The 17,093-nt window shown below is 35.1% G+C and overlaps 1 protein-coding gene and 1 pseudogene across 2 annotated transcripts; both read right to left on the reverse strand.

Annotated features, from left to right (window-relative positions):
* Nucleotides 1–1,477: 1,477 nt before the first annotated feature.
* Nucleotides 1,478–3,042, reverse strand: LOC145616232 (protein NETWORKED 3A-like; annotated as a pseudogene).
* Nucleotides 1,478–7,945, reverse strand: LOC145616231 (F-box protein At5g03970-like). Of its 2 annotated transcripts, none has more exons than XM_081670926.1 (4): nt 7,923–7,945; nt 5,449–6,798; nt 3,574–4,191; nt 1,478–3,035 (listed from the first exon to the last, which is right to left on the reverse strand). In XM_081670926.1, exons 2-3 carry the CDS (start codon nt 6,724–6,726, stop codon nt 4,147–4,149), a joined length of 1,323 nt encoding a protein of 440 aa, XP_081527052.1. In that variant the 5' UTR covers nt 6,727–6,798; nt 7,923–7,945; the 3' UTR covers nt 1,478–3,035; nt 3,574–4,146. The 2 variants fall into 2 exon arrangements, with proteins under 2 accessions (XP_081527052.1, XP_081527051.1); XM_081670925.1 differs by having other exon boundaries at nt 3,451–4,191.
* Between the last annotated feature and the right edge of the window lie 9,148 nt (nt 7,946–17,093).

A 17,093-nucleotide genomic window follows, 5' to 3' on the forward strand; every position in this document is an offset into this window, starting at 1 on the left:
TGAGAACGTGAAAGGGGTTCTTTCAAGCTCCAACATCACGGTTAGCCATGTGCACACTTCTACAGTTTCTTGGTGTAAGGACCTAAGCTTGTATAAGCACCACTCTGTTAGACTTGAGACCATATGTAGTCACATATATACTATCTTTACCAAGTGTTTTGAAGCTTGAGTTCTTAGCACAGGGTAACATACCCATTATAGCCCCTGAAAGTAAGATTCTGGAATCCAAGTGAGGTAAGGTTTTTTACAGTTTGCTCTCCATGACCATTCGCAACAACTTCATCAGCCGATTGCTAAATGAAAATTAAAAGAAAATTAAGAGAGATTATGATTCCTCAGTAAACCAAGGGAAAAGAAAATAAACAGTTGAATTGAAGAAAGTAAGCAGTGCTGTTTGCACTTGATGAGCCATTCGCAGTGTAGCTGATGCAAAACTTATATACTGAGGAGAATAAAATGTAACAGAATGCTTTATTCAAAGTGTAGCAGGAGAAAGAGACGTCATGAAGAAAAGGAAACAATGAGAAAGGAATGGATATACCTGATCTATGACAGAACAAAATCAGCAACAGTGCTGCACGCTGTTAGGCTTCTTGAGATTCCTCCATCCATGTTCTTAATAAGTTGAGAAATTGAGACTGCGAGTAGTGAGTTAGCATATGTTATTGATGAAAATTAATCCACTTTCACAGAAATTTAGATTTAGATGATAAGTGATAATCAGCTTCAAAAACTAGGCCTCTGTCTCAGGGATACAACTACGATGAATATGAAGCACTAGAGATCGGAATCATATCACAGTTCCTAATCTCACACCTCTGCACTGGTTCACATTAGCAATTTACAAAGCTCAAACATGACAACCATCCACTGGGTCCCACAACTATGCTTAGGTTGTTGGGATAGGAATTCCTATTGCTTTATTGCCCTAAAACTTGGTATACCATAGAATAGAGAGCGACTGCAGCAACAATGTTCAAACCCCTAAGCCCGAGCTTAAGTGCAAGAAATCACTCAAAAATCATCACCAACTAATAAAAAGAGGTGCTGAGCTTACAAATACTTTTGGAGAAGATATAGATAGGTAGAAAATGAGATCTCATGAATAGCCTACAGATAAAAGTTGTACTCACCAAGCTGATTTGGACTAAATTTACTAGATGACTAGAGTTCATTAGAATACATACCAAGTTCATAGTGAAGTAAGCTAAAATAGTGAATATGAGAGCCTAGAAAAATAAGCATACAGCAAAATTGCACTAATTAATAGCAGCCAAATAAAACAACCTTCTTTTCAACATTATTGTTACAATAACAATCAAGTACTTCCTCCGATCCAAATTTATTGCAACAAAATGATTGACACTAAAAGAGCATGGTTTCATGAAACAAAGTAATTATTGGTTTTTATTGCCTCCATACCTTACATTGAAAAGAAATAAATATAACTATCTTACATCCCCTAGAACCTTAATCATTGTTGCCAAAAATATACCATATTATTATATAAAGATAGATGAATACAAGCTGCAATTTTACAATCTGACAATATTCGAACATATGTACCCTACAGTAACATATTATACAACCTAGTACCATAATCCCTATCCTTAATCTCGATTTCAGATCAATCCTATGCCTGCTGGAACAAAACTGTGTTATAAATGTGCTAATATGTTCAAACGATGTCAATTTACTTCAGAGGTACAACACTAACTTGGCTGCTCGAAGATAAGTTGAACAATTTGCCCAGATTAACACCCTTGAATATTTAGTAGTCAGCATTCTTTTTCTTGGGGAAAATGTCAACGATTGACTTCTTAAGCAGCTTAATCTCATCCCTGAGGATTTCCCTGGCTACACTTAGCTGCCTAATCGCCTCACATTTCCGCTCATCTTTTTCTGCAAGTGCATCCTTCAGCTGCCTAATTACCTTTTTGTTCTCGGTAACTTTTTCTATTAGTGCATCAGTCAGCTGCCTTATCGTGTCCCTTTTCCTCAAGTCTTTTTCTGTCGGTGCATCCTTTAGCTTCCTATTTGCCTCACGTTTCTCCTCATCTTTTTCAACGAGTGCATCCTTCAGGTGCCTGATTGCCTCTTGCTTCTCTCCATTCTTTGTCTGTCCATTCTCTTTTTTTATATCTTCTCTCAACTTCGCTAAATCAGACTTTGCCTTCTCAAATTGCCTCGCAACTTCTATATTTTTCTTCTTCTTTTAGAACAAGTGCATCCTTCAAGTACCTATATTTAGTCTCTCTGCTTCTTCCTCAAACTATACTAACTCAATTATTGCCTCCTCAAACTTCTTCGTTACCTCAATTACCTCGTTCGCTTTCTCCTCCACCAGTTCCTTTTGACTCATGTTCTCTACCTTTAGACTCCATTTCGTCCTTCAACTTTGTCACTTCGTCAAATGGTGCTAATACTTCACTAGTTTGCTTCATCACAACAAGCAAATTGTCTTCCTTAACTGCAGCCACTTCTTCCCTCATCTCCCGGAGCTTACTGATGTTGTCTGACAATTGCTTTACTAACTCCTCTTTTTCCCCATCTTTCTGCTTGATAATGTTCTTCTGATTCTCATTATCTTCTCGCAATCAATCCAATTCATCCCACAGTTTCATCATTTCATCATAATTAGGCCCACCAGAAAATGGCTTTTCGGCCTCCTGATCAATTTGCACAACTTCATCTTCATGATCAGGAGATCATCTATTTCAGACTTAGCAGAGTCCTCAGAACTGTACGCCGCCTCAGCAAAGCTATCAAAAGATTTAACTGAGCTAGTAGCAGAGTCAAGCATAAATTCATATTCCCCCTTTGGTAGAGAGTGAACTTTTCAAGGGGGACCTAGCACGAGCACCACGATCACTCTTAAGCAGATCTATCGTTCAGCTAGTGATCTGTGAGCTCGATAAAAGTCCTCCGTCATGCTGATAAGCTCCGGCCTTTTCTTGTAATCTCTGCACGCTGTGCAAAGGAATCTGCATCTTTCTCTATTTGTTTCAGCATTGAATCTGTCTTCTCATTGAGCTCTGTCATATTACAGCAATACAAATAAGAACAACAAATTAATTCATAGTATATATTCTACAATATGCCATATCACTAAATACAAAAGTAACAAGACTATAACATCAAATGTAGCACAAGGATCTGATAACGTCGATACACTGCTTTAACTTGCAACTGCTGATTAAAAGAGCAATTAACATGCTAATAATCAAACACGTTAAAAAAAAAAAAAAAAAAAAACAACCTTTACAGCATACATTTTCATGTGAGACTCCATGTACAAACTCACTCCATTTACATTTCTAGTCATGACACACACAAGACGTCGTTCTATCTTGTGTGATATAAACTTGTATGAGTAATTAAAATGCTATTAATCAAACGCGTACAAAAAAAAAAAAAAAAAAAAAAAAAAAAAAAAAAAAAAAAACTAACCTTTGCCACCATAAAATCTTGTAGCAGCAAGTATGGTTAGATTCTTTCATTCTTATTCAAGACACAATCTCCTCAACCACCTCAAGATCAAGTAACATTCAGGTACTTAAATAAGAAACTAACCTTTGCCACCATTCCACTAAAACCAAGCTAGGCCTCTGACACTATCATAGCTAAAATTGAGCATAGACAGTGTCTGCAAGAAACTTAAGCTCGTTGAAATTGAGCATAGATGGTGCCTCCAAGTTGGTGATTGAAACCGAGATGGTACTTTTGCCTGCACCCTCACTATGAACAGCAGAAGTCGCTCCTTATTTCAAACTGAACTGTGTCACTCTCTCAAGTTTGAAGGTAGTCATGAACTTGCTATGCCCACTGTAGGTACTTGGATGTTTTCAAAACAAATTAGAGGTTTTCACCCCAATTACCCCACTATTATTCTTCTCTTGAATACCAACCATGAAGAGGTCAAGGTCAATCAAAATACTATAAAGTAATAAAGAGCTCATGAGCTTCCAAATAATATTCATCTAAACTGAGATAGAAGACTTCTACAAGAAGAAACACATTTCATGTCAAACATTATTGTTGAATCAAAAGCAATGCCAAAACACTAGTAAATCGCCTGGGGCAGACAAACTGAAATAAACCATAAGCTTCATCTCATTTTTATTCTTTTTTTGCTTCAATAAATGATCACTGATCTGTGTAACACCAACGGTCATGTATGTCTTCATAGTTCTGTCCATCATAATAAAGAAGATAACATTAGCAAAACAGACATAAGGACACAACAAAACAAAAGTTCACTTGGTTTAGTAACAGTAAATGAAGATAAAATGCAGTAGAAGGTTTTATATATATTATATGAGAGGAAAATAAACATATTAGTTTGACTCTAAGACTAACGAATAGAGTATCAAACGAGTATGTGCAGTCCAAGCAAGAGACATGGCGGCTCAATTTCCGGGTCAGGGAGCTCAGAGATGGACCAAAAGTTTGTGGGTGAGAAGGCAAATGTCAAGTCAAGTTGTAAACTGATTTTTAGTTTAGGAAAGACAAACATACAGTTCACCCAGGCCTTTCAGTTCTACAAATAGTAAAAATAATGGCAAGAGTTTGATTTACATCTGATAACAGCGCCTCAGAAATAATATCAAACGATCAAGAACACAACAAGCAATTACATTTAATCATTTTCTGTATGTCTTACAAATCATGGAATGCTCAAATTCATTCACAATGCACGTAAACAAGGATGCTCAATGTTTGTTACAGATGAGTCAACTGTATGACCAATAAAAAGTCTCAAGAAGAGTAATGTGCAGACGAAGCAACTTTACACAAGACGGTGAAAGGCCCTCTTCAGCTGTGCGACAATGTTCTTCACATTTGACACAACAGCATGAGTTCGTTTCCCTCCTAAAAATGACAATATCGGTTCTGTTACATCCTCTAAGATAATTATTGAGGAAAAGAAACCAGAATGACAGCATATGCAAGCATACAAAATATAATATTGCACCACCGACATGCCTGATGTCACACAATTTGTGATGCACTCCCATACCATACAAAATAAAGAAGAAACACAAGGCCAACACCAACTGTATGCTTTCAAAAAACTAATAGTCCTACATGTAAAATGATGAGCATAAACACTCTTATACAACTTTGTTTTCTGGACATTATTGACAAAAATTAGACAAATATGCATCCTACTAGCGACAACATTCAACCCATGTCGTGTCACAGCTACATGAAATATATTATGTATTAAAGGAAATAAGACCTTTAATAAGATAAAATCTACACCATGAAGAATATGGACAGTGATGGAGCAGCAACCCAAAACAGAAAAGAATCAATCATGAATCAGAATATAACAAAAAAAAGGCATGTACGATAAGCCTAGAATTAATTAATTAAACTCATTGCAGATTTGTAGAAAAGTGGGAGATAAGCCAAAACAAATCAAATGAAGTAGTGAATACTTACATCGATAATGTTGGTAATACCTCTGGACCAGTCCTTCAACGTGACAAATACATTTTTGTGCAAAAAGAGAGGGAAAAAGTCCCCACAATGCGCTTCAGTAAAGTTTAAATACCGCACTGCTTCAAAGCGATCACTTCCGATATGATACATAAAGATTGAACATGCAGAACCCATAAATAAGATGTCAGAGGTAGGATGAAAAGAACAACATCGCAACCAGACATAACGCGAAGACCAGTCATTTTTTCGTGCATACTTCCAAAGGTATTGCAAGCAAATCTTATGCTTCAAACTCCATTCACTGGAGTCATTGGGATTGTCAAGCAACCACACACACACATACCCATCTTCATTCCTGACATAACAGAGAGATCCATTTGACACCCCAATACATCCTGGCGGAGGTTGATCTTTTTCATTTGTTGGATGTGCAGGAGGACTTTTCTCACTTGGGCAGTTAATTACACATGCTTTCATACATTTGAGATCAAAGGATATAATCACACCATACATGGATAATCTATGCACTACACCTCTCAAGTAAATAGAGTGCCTGAGCAACTTAAAACACTCAGCAAAAGGAGGCATCTCTATTTTCACCTCATACGACTTCCAGTCTCCAGTTTGGGAATCAAATAAATGGATACACTGTGGCTGGTTGCTAAGAGATAAATTGACCACCCTGTAGTGAAAGGACTCGGAAGGGTCAAAAGCTAATGATGCGTAGAGGGACGACAACTGGATTGAAGGAGGAGGTGGAGGGACACGCACGCATTGTCCGATTACAGGATTACACACGTAAAACAGGGGTTTAGGACGTTGAACAAACAAAACTAAGCCATTACAACAGTCCAAGAAACTGGCACCACGATGATCAAATGGCAATAAACTTGAAAGTGACATTCCATATGAATCAGCTTTTTCATCTGAATAGCTTCTGGCGCTGGTAAAAGGCATGAAGTGTGGTTCCAGAGGAGCGCTGTCAACATAATGAATAGAATCACTATAGGCCACCAGGTGCTGCAAATATTTTTTTGTGTCTTGAGGACAGGTTGTTGTTACATAAGGCAAGCCATGATCTCGAATAGCACGATAATAAACTCCAGAAACAGGAGGATCCTCAGCTGACAACATGGGAATACAAACTTGGGAGACTACTGTCAGCCATTCTTTTGACACACACTTGCACTTCAGAAGATCTTTCACATGGAGTCTGCAGAAAATGTTAACCAACAAATCCTCGCATAAAAGCCCAAAGTTCTTTTCTTGATTAACCATCCTCTAAGACACCAACAACTTTATACTCTTCAATCCCTTGAGATTTTAAACTTACTTTTTTTCAAAAAGCACCTGTAGGTTAAGGAGTACACATTACTACTTACTAGGACACATTACAAACTGAAAAATGCAGGCATAGTGTATAGAATTTACCGAAACACTGAAGCTTAAGCACGGAGTCATTTATAAACATATCGAAAAGATTGACATATATGACTGTTTGCAACGGATAATGAGATAGGAAAGTTATACAATAAGCATGTCTTTACTAAATACGAGTAAGTAATTAGGATACATAATACTTCCTCCGTTCCAAATTTCGTGAGCAAACTCCAGTTAGGGTGGCAAAAATTGTTTCTTTACTTATTAGACTGCCATCTCTCTCCCCTCACCTCATCACATGCCTCACTTCCTCTCTATCCTATTCACACTCATTCACTAACAACTACAATTAGCCTAGAAATCAGTGACAACTTGAAACGAAAGAATCAATTAATAGACTAATCTAAAGGAATAACAAAATGATCCTGAATACTCGGAAAGAGTTGGCATGCATTATAGTCATGACATGAAAGTTAACAAGCATAAGCAATCATTGGTCATAAACATGAAAGTTGACAGAGATATATTGATACAAACCATACAATATGAATAGTACTCTAAGTAGCATGTCAAAAATATCAAAGAAAGATCCATAAAGATCAAATCTTTTGGCTTGGAAACAATTATACAGTAATTTTTCGATCAAAGCTACAAATTTTTTTACCCAAACTCCGAAAGCTGAATTCTTTACCAATAAATTCAACTCACAGATTTGAGCTTTGGGAGAAATTCAGCAAACATACAAATAGAAATCACAAAGAAACAACACTAACACTAATAAAATTTTAATTAACAACACTAACCAAATTATAGAGATCAATGCTTCTGCAGGGCAGGAGGGGAAAAGAGATCTAATTTCATATTCAATTATCTCGAAAAATACATAATTTTAGGGGTATTTGATTCACTAATCAAATTAGGCTCATAATTTTCTATTCTTTTGGTTATAATCTTTTCGTAATCTAAGAATTTAGAACCAATAAGTGAGATTTACGAACCCCAAACTTAAAGCACTGATAATTAAATTAAATTGGATAAAAAATAAACCCTAGATTGTGAAATTGATATGATGATAACAACAATAAACAACTTACCTTAGAAGCTGCTTCAATGGGGGGTACAAGAATCAACGAAATAACTAAAACTGACTGAGAGAGGTAGGATTTGATGCCGTTTAAAAGCGATGAACCGCCACAATTATAATACGGGTTAGATCCGTCTAATAAATAAATAGGCGGGTCTTCGTGTGATTGTCTAATTATGGGAGAGGGTGGATTACTCAAAAAAAAGTAGAGGTGATCATTTGCGGGCTTGGACAGGTAGTGGGCCGGGTCTATGTTTATTTTTTGTCCAACGGGCTTTATATAGCAAACCTGAACCCTTTTATGCGGGCTTGATACTTTGTCCATGCCCGCTTGTTAAACGGGCCGGGCTTGCCCACTAGCTAACGGGCCTTAAATTTTTGTTTTGTTTTTTATAACACTAACTAATCTTTTTATTATTTATTTGTGCTAAAATTATTTTGGTATAGTTGTCTTATAATTTTTTGTTCGCAAATGGTAATAGAAATAAAAAAAAGGTTAAACTTATGACATATGTTATAAATATATGTAAGATAAAACTTATTTAATAAGTGTTAAAATGAAATTAAAATGAATAATTGTAACTAATAAAAGCTTATAGTTCAATATAGTCTCTTTGTATTTATTTTCAAAAATATACAAAGTATGTCATAACTAACTAACTAAATAAAATTATTAAAATAAGAATGTTATTATTATTATTATTATTATTATTATTATTATTATTATTATTATATATTAATAAACGGGCCGAGCGGGCTAGCCCGCGATACATATTTCTTGTCCATACCCGCCCATTTATGTTAACGGGCCGGGCCTAGCCCGCCCAAATATCCAATTTTTTTCGAAAAGGTTGTCCAAGTCCGCCCTTTTTGCGGGCCGGGTTGGGCGGGCTTAGCGGGCCATCCCGCCCATGAACATCTCTAATTCTAAGTAAACTTGTTTTAAAAGTATTGGGTTATTTGGTTCGCGGAGTATAAGTATGATTTTTTTGTATTTCAGAAGTTGGTTAACCTTCACTTATTTTCATTTTTTTTTCATTTATTTTTTTTATTTAAGTCTTCCATTTATTTTTTTTTCATTTAAGTATTTCTTAACCTCCACTAATTTAGGGGGCGTTTGGTTCGCGGATTATAGATATAAGGTATGGGTTTAGAATGACCAAAACCCATACCATATGTTTGTTTGTCAAAAATATGATTTTTAAACCCATACCTCAAACCTATGAGGTATGGGGTTTAGAAACCTTGGGCGGGAGGTGGGTTTGGCTCTATCCATTCCCTTAGGTATCAAATACATGAAATTAAAGGGATGATATTTCATTCCAGAATTGAACCAAACGCATGGTATTAAGTATCAAGTTCCAACCCGATACCACCTTGACCCTATTCCTGATTCCAAACCTATACTACTCTCCGAACCAAACGCCCCCTTAAGTGGATTCCTTCAAAAAAAAATTGTGCTATTATTGTTCCTTTTTCTAATATCGATCTCATCACATGATTGTCTTAGTTTCCTTTCCCTTTTCACTTAGTTAAATATTAAGGGTCTGTTCGGCAAAAGTAGTTGTAGCTGATGGCTGTTAGCTTTTGAGCAGCTGTTAGCTGTAAAGGTAGCTGTGAGCTGTCAATAGGTAGTTGTCAGCTGTCAAGGTAGTTGTTCATAATATGAATGTTTTGCAAAACTAGCTGTTGAATTTATTATTATTATTATTATTATTATTATTATTATTATTATTATTATTATTATTTTTTGAAAAAATTATTATTATTATTATTATTATTATTACTATATTAATATTTTTTATTTTTCTTATAATTATTATTATTATAATTATTATTATTAGTGGTGGTAGTAGTATGATATATCTTATTTTAATATTTTTAAAATATCATGGACGGTAGGTATGATGTTAAAATTGTTAATTAAGACAAGGAAGAAACAAGATCAATGGCAAGTAAGACAAGGATGATTCGAAAGCATTATAGACAAAAAAGATAAAATTTTTGTTTTTTACAAGTAAGACAAGGATGATTCGAAAGCATTATAGACAAAAAAAAGATAAAACTTTTTTTTTAAAAAAAAAAATAATAAGAAAGATAATAAAACCTAAAAAATAGGTTGAACACTAGTTTTTTTTTTTCAACGCTATCTTTTCTAGCTTTTATTAACAGCTATCTAAAAGCTACCTCCACCTCTAACAGCTACTTAAATCACTACTTCACCAAACAGTAGTAATTTTTATAGGTAGTGTTTGAATTAAGTCCAAAACCTAAGAGCTACCTCAAAAGCTACCGCAGAACAGGCCCTAAATTGATTAAATTTAAAAAAACAAATCATTTGAATACCTTTAATCTATAAGATTTCAGGATACATAGGTAACTTTCTAATACCAAACCCACAAAATGATTTATACTTAATTCAAAAAATAATTTTAGAATTGGATTTTAGGATATGCCAAATTGATTTCTTGTTTTTGATGTACAATACTTAAAATGTGGAGGTTGAGAAAGAATAAATTAAAGGGAAAAAAATTATAATGAAAGAGAAAGTAAGTCAATCATCACATGAGATTTAAATTTTTTTTTTTTTCAAAAAAAAAAAAAAAAAAGTAATGAAGAAACAAACTATAAAAAATAATGGCAAACTTTTTGAAATAATTCAATTTAATGGTTACTTAATTACATGAGATAAAAAATTAAGTAGAATAGAATTAAACAAAATATATTTAAACAAAGAAGTATTAAAAATATTTAAGATTTCACTATAAAAAAAAAAAAAAAATCTAAATTTTGCCAATGTCATTTATGTTGTTATGTGCACCCAAGTGCATAGTTTGTGATGTTGAGTACACCCTCAAAAGGTTGTACTGCTACACGCACATTTGTCATAGTTAGTGTTGTTGCGGTCAATTTTTCCTTTTTTTTACGGGAGGTATGAATTATAGGTTTAAAATGATTTTTTTTAATTATTTTTTTATTTTTTTAATTTTTTTTTTTGAGGAAAGGTTTAGAATGATTAAAACTCATATCATATGTTTGGTTGTCAAAAGTATGAATTTTAAACTCATACCTCAAACCTATGAGGTATGGGATTTGGAATTCTTGGAGGGAGGTGGGTTTGGCTCATTTCATTCCCTTAGGTATCAAATACGGTTTCAGGAGATCTTGGAATCAATTCTCACTCCCGCTCTTGTGGGCTCTATAAACACCAAAAAAAAGGTATCAAATACTGTTATACGGGGGTGTTTGGTTCATTATATTGGAATGAAACCTCATAACTAGAGAGATATGGATTTTAAAACCCATACTACCCTAAAGTTGTTTGGTTTAATGTTGGAATGGATTGTGAATCTTAGGGGGAGGTGGGTATGAGATTCCATAGGCATGGGTAGAGTTGGAATCTCTTGGGTGAGGGATTCCAATACTAAAAAACTCAACCAAGCAAAAAAATAGATAGAATGGATTCTTTTGCTTTCCGAAGACACAGTGCTCACAAAATTCTAGCTTACCCGTGCCGGGTGAGCCAAGAAGTCCACGTTATGTCCATTCCTTTTTCACTAATATGGCCAAGGCGTTTATGCCATAATTGAGTAAGATGAGAATAAGAAAATGATGATGAAATAGCTGCTGAACCTGTCACTGTATGACCCTATAAGACATACAAACTGCCACTTCTCGTGGCTTTCATGACAACGAGGGCACCTTTGGTGACCTTCAAAACTCCACCTTCAGCCGAGAATCTATATCCAAGTGAGTAGTGACTCAAGAGTGATAATTCTACAAATTAATATTGTTAAGTATGCTTGTATTGAATTATTGACCTTATTCTCTTTCTTGAATTTGGGGAAGGTCGTTGAAAGATATTATCAAGGAATTGACAGAAGAGAAGGCTCACTCACTATTTAGGCAAATTATGGAGGGTGTCAAATATATCTATGAGAAGTCATATTAGACTTGAGTACTTCATGGCTTAAGTAACAAGATGGTTAACCTTGCAAAGGCTTATCTCTTTCTTTTCTTTTTGTTGTAAAAAACTTTCAAATCAGAACCCATACAAATCATGAGAATTCTCATTGTGCAAAAGATTATCTGTTAACAAAATTGAATTTTGCTGTTCGACTAGCTTTTTTGTCTGATGTAGTTACTAATCTCTAATCAATCAGATTAGGGCCTTGTTCAGCTCTACGCAAATATGATGGTACTGCACAGGTCTACGTATGTACAACATAAAATGAATTGGTTATGTACCTATCTAGAAACCGTATGATAAACTTGACAAGCAAAAACATGATTATTATGAAACATATCTATTATTCAAGATATATGGAAATACAAAGATTATGAAATCGATTTTATAGATAAATTATAAGTACTCGTATAATAAATCTTATTGCCATATTGCTAGCTAGGTTTGCTCGTACTATAGCGACTTGCTTGCTTTCTTGTTGACCTTCATGTCACAACATTGTAATGTTTTAAGAACCTGAACTCCAACATCGCTGTTAGCCATGTGCAGACTTCTGCAGTTTCTTAGTGTAAGGACCTAAGCTTGTATAAGCACCACTCTGTTAGACTTGAGACCATATGTAGTCACATATATACTATCTTTACCAAGTGTTTTGAAGCTTGAGTTCTTAGCACAGGGTAATGTACCCATTATAGCCCCTGAAAGTAAGATTCTGGAATCCAAGTGAGGTAAGGTTTTTTACAGTTTGCTCTCCATGACCATTCGCAACAACTTCATCAGCCGATTGCTAAATGAAAATTAAAAGAAAATTAAGAGAGATTATGATTCCTCAGTAAACCAAGGGAAAAGAAAATAAACAGTTGAATTGAAGAAAGTAAGCAGTGCTGTTTGCACTCGATGAGCCATTCGCAGTGTAGCTGATGCAAAACTTATAAACTGAGGAGAATAAAATGGAACAGAATGCTTTATTCAAAGTGTAGCAGGAGAAAGAGACGTCATGAAGAAAAGGAAACAATGAGAAAGGAATGGATATACCTGATCTATGACAGAACAAAATCAGCAACAGTGCTGCACGCTGTTAGGCTTCTTGAGATTCCTCCATCCATGTTCTTAATAAGTTGAGAAATTGAGACTGCAAGTAGTGAGTTAGCATATGTTATTGATGAAAATTAATCCACTTTCACAGAAATTTAGATTTAGATGATAAGTGATAATCAGCCCCAAAAACTAGGCCTCTGTCTGAGGGATAAAACTACGAATATGAAGCACTAGAGATCGGAATCATATCACAGTTCCTAATCTCACACCTCTGCACTGGTTCACATTAGCAATTTACAAACCTCGAACATGACAACCATCCACAACTATGCTTAGGCTGTTGGGATAGGAATTCCTATTGCTTTATTGCTCTAAAACTTGGTATATCATAGAATAGAGAGCAACTGCAGCAACAATGTTCAAACCCCTAAGCCCGAGCTTAAGTGCAAGAAATAACTTAAAAATCATTACCAACTAATAAAAAGAGGTGCCGAGCTTACAAATAATAGGTAGAAAATGTGATCTCATGAATAGCCTCAGATAAAAGTTGTACTCACCAAGCAGATTTGTTCATTAGTATAGATACCAAGGTCATAGTGAAGTAAGCTAACATAGTGAATATGAGCGCCTAGAAAAATAAGCATACAGCAAAATTGCACTAATTAATAGCAGCCAAGTAAAACAACCTTCTTTTCAACATTATTGTTACAATAACAATCAAGTACTTCCTCCGATCCAAATTTATTGCAACAAAATGATTATTGACACTAAAAGAGCATGGTTTCATGAAACAAAGTAATTATTGGTTTTTATTGCCTCCATACCTTACATTGAAAAGAAATAAATATAACTATCTTACATCCCCTAGAACCTTAATCATTGTTGCCAAAAATATACCATATAAAGATAGATGAATACAAGCTGCAAATTTACAATCTGACAATATTCGAACATATGTACCCTACAGTAACATATTATACAACCTAGTACCATAATCCTTATCCTTAATCTTGATTTCAGATCAATCCTATGCCTGCTGGAACAAAAATATGTTCTAAATGTGCTAATATGTTCAAACGATGTCAGTTTACTTCAGAGGTACAACACTAACTTGGCTGCTCGAAGATAAGTTGAACAATTTGCCGAGATTAACACCCTTGAATATTCAGTAGTCAGCATTCTTTTTCTTGGGGGAAATGTCAACGATTGACTTCTTAAGCAGCTTACTCTCCTCCCTGAGATCATCCATTTCAGACTCAGCAGAGTCCTCAGAACTGTACGCCGCCTCAGCAAAGCTATCAAAAGATTTAACTGAGTTAGTAGCAGAGTCAAGCACGTATTCGTATTCCCCTTTGTTAGAGAGTGAACTTTTCAAGGGGTACCTAGCAAGAGCACCACGATCACTCTTAAGTAGATCTATCGTTAAGCTAGTGATCTGTGAGCTCGATAAAAGTCCTCCACCATGCTGATAAACTCCGGCCTTTTCTTGTAATCTCTGCACGCTGTGCAAAGGAATCTGAATCTTTCTCTATTTGTTTCAGCATTCAATCTGTCTTCTCATTGAGCTCTGTCATATTACAGCAATACAAATAAGAACAGCAAATTAATTCATAGTATATATTCTACAATATGCCATATCACTAAATACAAAGTAACAAGACTATAACAACATCAAATGTAGCACAAGGATCTGATAACGTCGATAAACTGCTTTGACTTGCAACTGTTGATTAAAAGAGTAATTAACATGCTAATAATCAAACACGTTAAAAAAAACAACCTTTACAGCATACATTTTCACGTGAGACTCCATGTCCAAACTCACTCCATTTACATTTCTAGTCATGACACACACAAGACGTCGTTCTATCTTGTGTGATATAAACTTTTATGAGTAATTAACATGCTAATAATCAAACGCGTTAATAAAAAAGACAAACCTTTACATCAAACATTTCATGTACTAACTCACTCCAATTACATTTCTAGTTATGACACACATATTACAAATTCACTATCCTTTTCAAATAGTACCAAGTGATCACGTTGGACCCCCATTTAAATCTCACTATCATTTGTGAGTAAAGATGACAAATAACTCATTCGGATCAAATTCACTTCAGGTCATATTCATGTACTCGTAACAATTACTACTTTGACTATTTGTGAGACAATCCTCATCCAACCAAGAATTTATTTTAGAGTCGGCGAAGTGTATATTTTAAAATATGTAAGGAAAAACTCCTATTCCTAAACAATGAACAAGTTCGCACAATTGCTAGTGAATAGTGAAAACTGAAAACAATAAAAGTGGAAAAAAGATAAGAAAAAGAAAGAGTGGAAATACATAATGCACAATCCTTGGTTTAAAAGTTTGAAGCAGACATGACAGTTACATCATTTTTTTTGTACAAAATAACAATTTTAAACAACCATACTCCTATTCAAATTCACAATATAAAGTCAACACTTCACTAGTCACAATTTTTAAATTCACAACTTTTGTACATCTTTTTAATAAAGCCTCCAACGGTGGAATTCAACATTCAATTATACTAAAGTAATATTCTGTACATAACTTGTTTGTAACACAACATTTGTGTGCTATGATTCATGTGGATTGTGGAATGTTAATCTACAGTAACACTACTTATTTGGGTATAGGTAATGTTGGAATGTGACTCGAGAATCAATCGAGGCTTGGCATATAAGCTAAGGGGAAGAATTGCTTGTGTTAAGCAAGGAAGCATTGGATGGGTCAACTTCAACTGGGCATATCTCTCAAATTACTTAGAGTTTTGAGGTGATTCAAGTTGGAGGTGAAAGCTTGTTTCAAGAGCTTTCCAATGATAGGTCATAAGCTTAATTCCGATAAGAAACGAGGAAGTTATAGCTGTTTTACTACGGGCTGTCTGTGCTGACGCGAACAGGGGAAGCACGTCAGTGCCAAATATGGCACGTCCGTGCTGCTGCAGTTCCAGACGAGCAGTAGCTACTGGAATGAGTTATCTGGGCTTGCACGTCCGTGCCATATTTGGCACGTCCGTGCCTACCTGATACCCTGTCCAAATCTGTCGAGGGTATAAATACCCATTAAGGGTTATTTTGTTAATTATCCCCAAATTGAGTGAAACACAATTAGAGCTAGGGTTCTTGTTCTTGAAACCCTTGTGCTTTAGAGTGGAAATTAGTGAGAGATTACTCTTATAAACACTAATTGAAATCAATACAAACATTCTCCTTGTTCTTGGGTGGGTTTTATAGTCTTCAAGTAATTGCTTGAAGGATTTTCCCACCTTCCAATTTCTTGTCTCTTTTACTATCAAATTTCCTTATTGTTCTTTGCTAATTACTTCAATTATCAACCATTTGCTCCAACAGGTAACCTTATTGAAATAGAATGTGAAGAAAGATTAGTAAGAGTAGGTGTAATCTCATGTTGACACCCAACCACTACCAACACCCCACCCTCCCTCCCTTATATAATACGGAGTAGTGAATAAAGAGCAATCTAATATGAAAAACTACAGCGATGGCTTACAAATTTACAATGCATATAACTAACTCATTGAAAAAGAACACATAAACACAGGGGATTTTTTTTTTTAAATAATTAATAAATGAAATCTTGTAGCAGCAAGTATGGTTAAATTCTTTCATTCTTATTCAAGACACAATCTCCTCAACCACCTCAAGATCAAGTAACATTCAGGTACTAAAATAAGAATCTAACCTTTGCCACCATTCCACTAAAACCAAGCTAGGCCTCTGACACTATCATAGCTAAAATTGAGCATAGATAGTGTCTGCAAGAGACTTAAGCTCGTTGAAATTGAGCATAGATGGTGCCTCCAAGTTGGTGATTGAAATCGAGATGGTATTTTTGCCCGCACCCTCACTATGAACAGCAGAAGTCGCTCCTTATTCCAAACTGAACTGTGTCACTCTCTCAAGTTTGAAGGTAGTCATGAACTTGCTATGCCCACTGTAGGTACTGGATGTTTTCAAACAAATTAGAGATTTTCACCCCAGTTACCCCACTATTATTCTTCTCTTGAATACCAACCATGAAGAGGTGAAGGTCAATCAAAATACTATCAAGTAACAAAGAGTTCATGAGCTTCCAAATAATATTCATCTAAACTGAGATAGAAGACTTCTTCAAGAAGAAACACA

This window comes from Chenopodium album, chromosome 26 (genome assembly GCF_948465745.1).
Source record: "Chenopodium album chromosome 26, dcCheAlbu1.1, whole genome shotgun sequence".
In the NCBI taxonomy this organism is placed as follows: Eukaryota; Viridiplantae; Streptophyta; class Magnoliopsida; order Caryophyllales; family Amaranthaceae; genus Chenopodium; species Chenopodium album.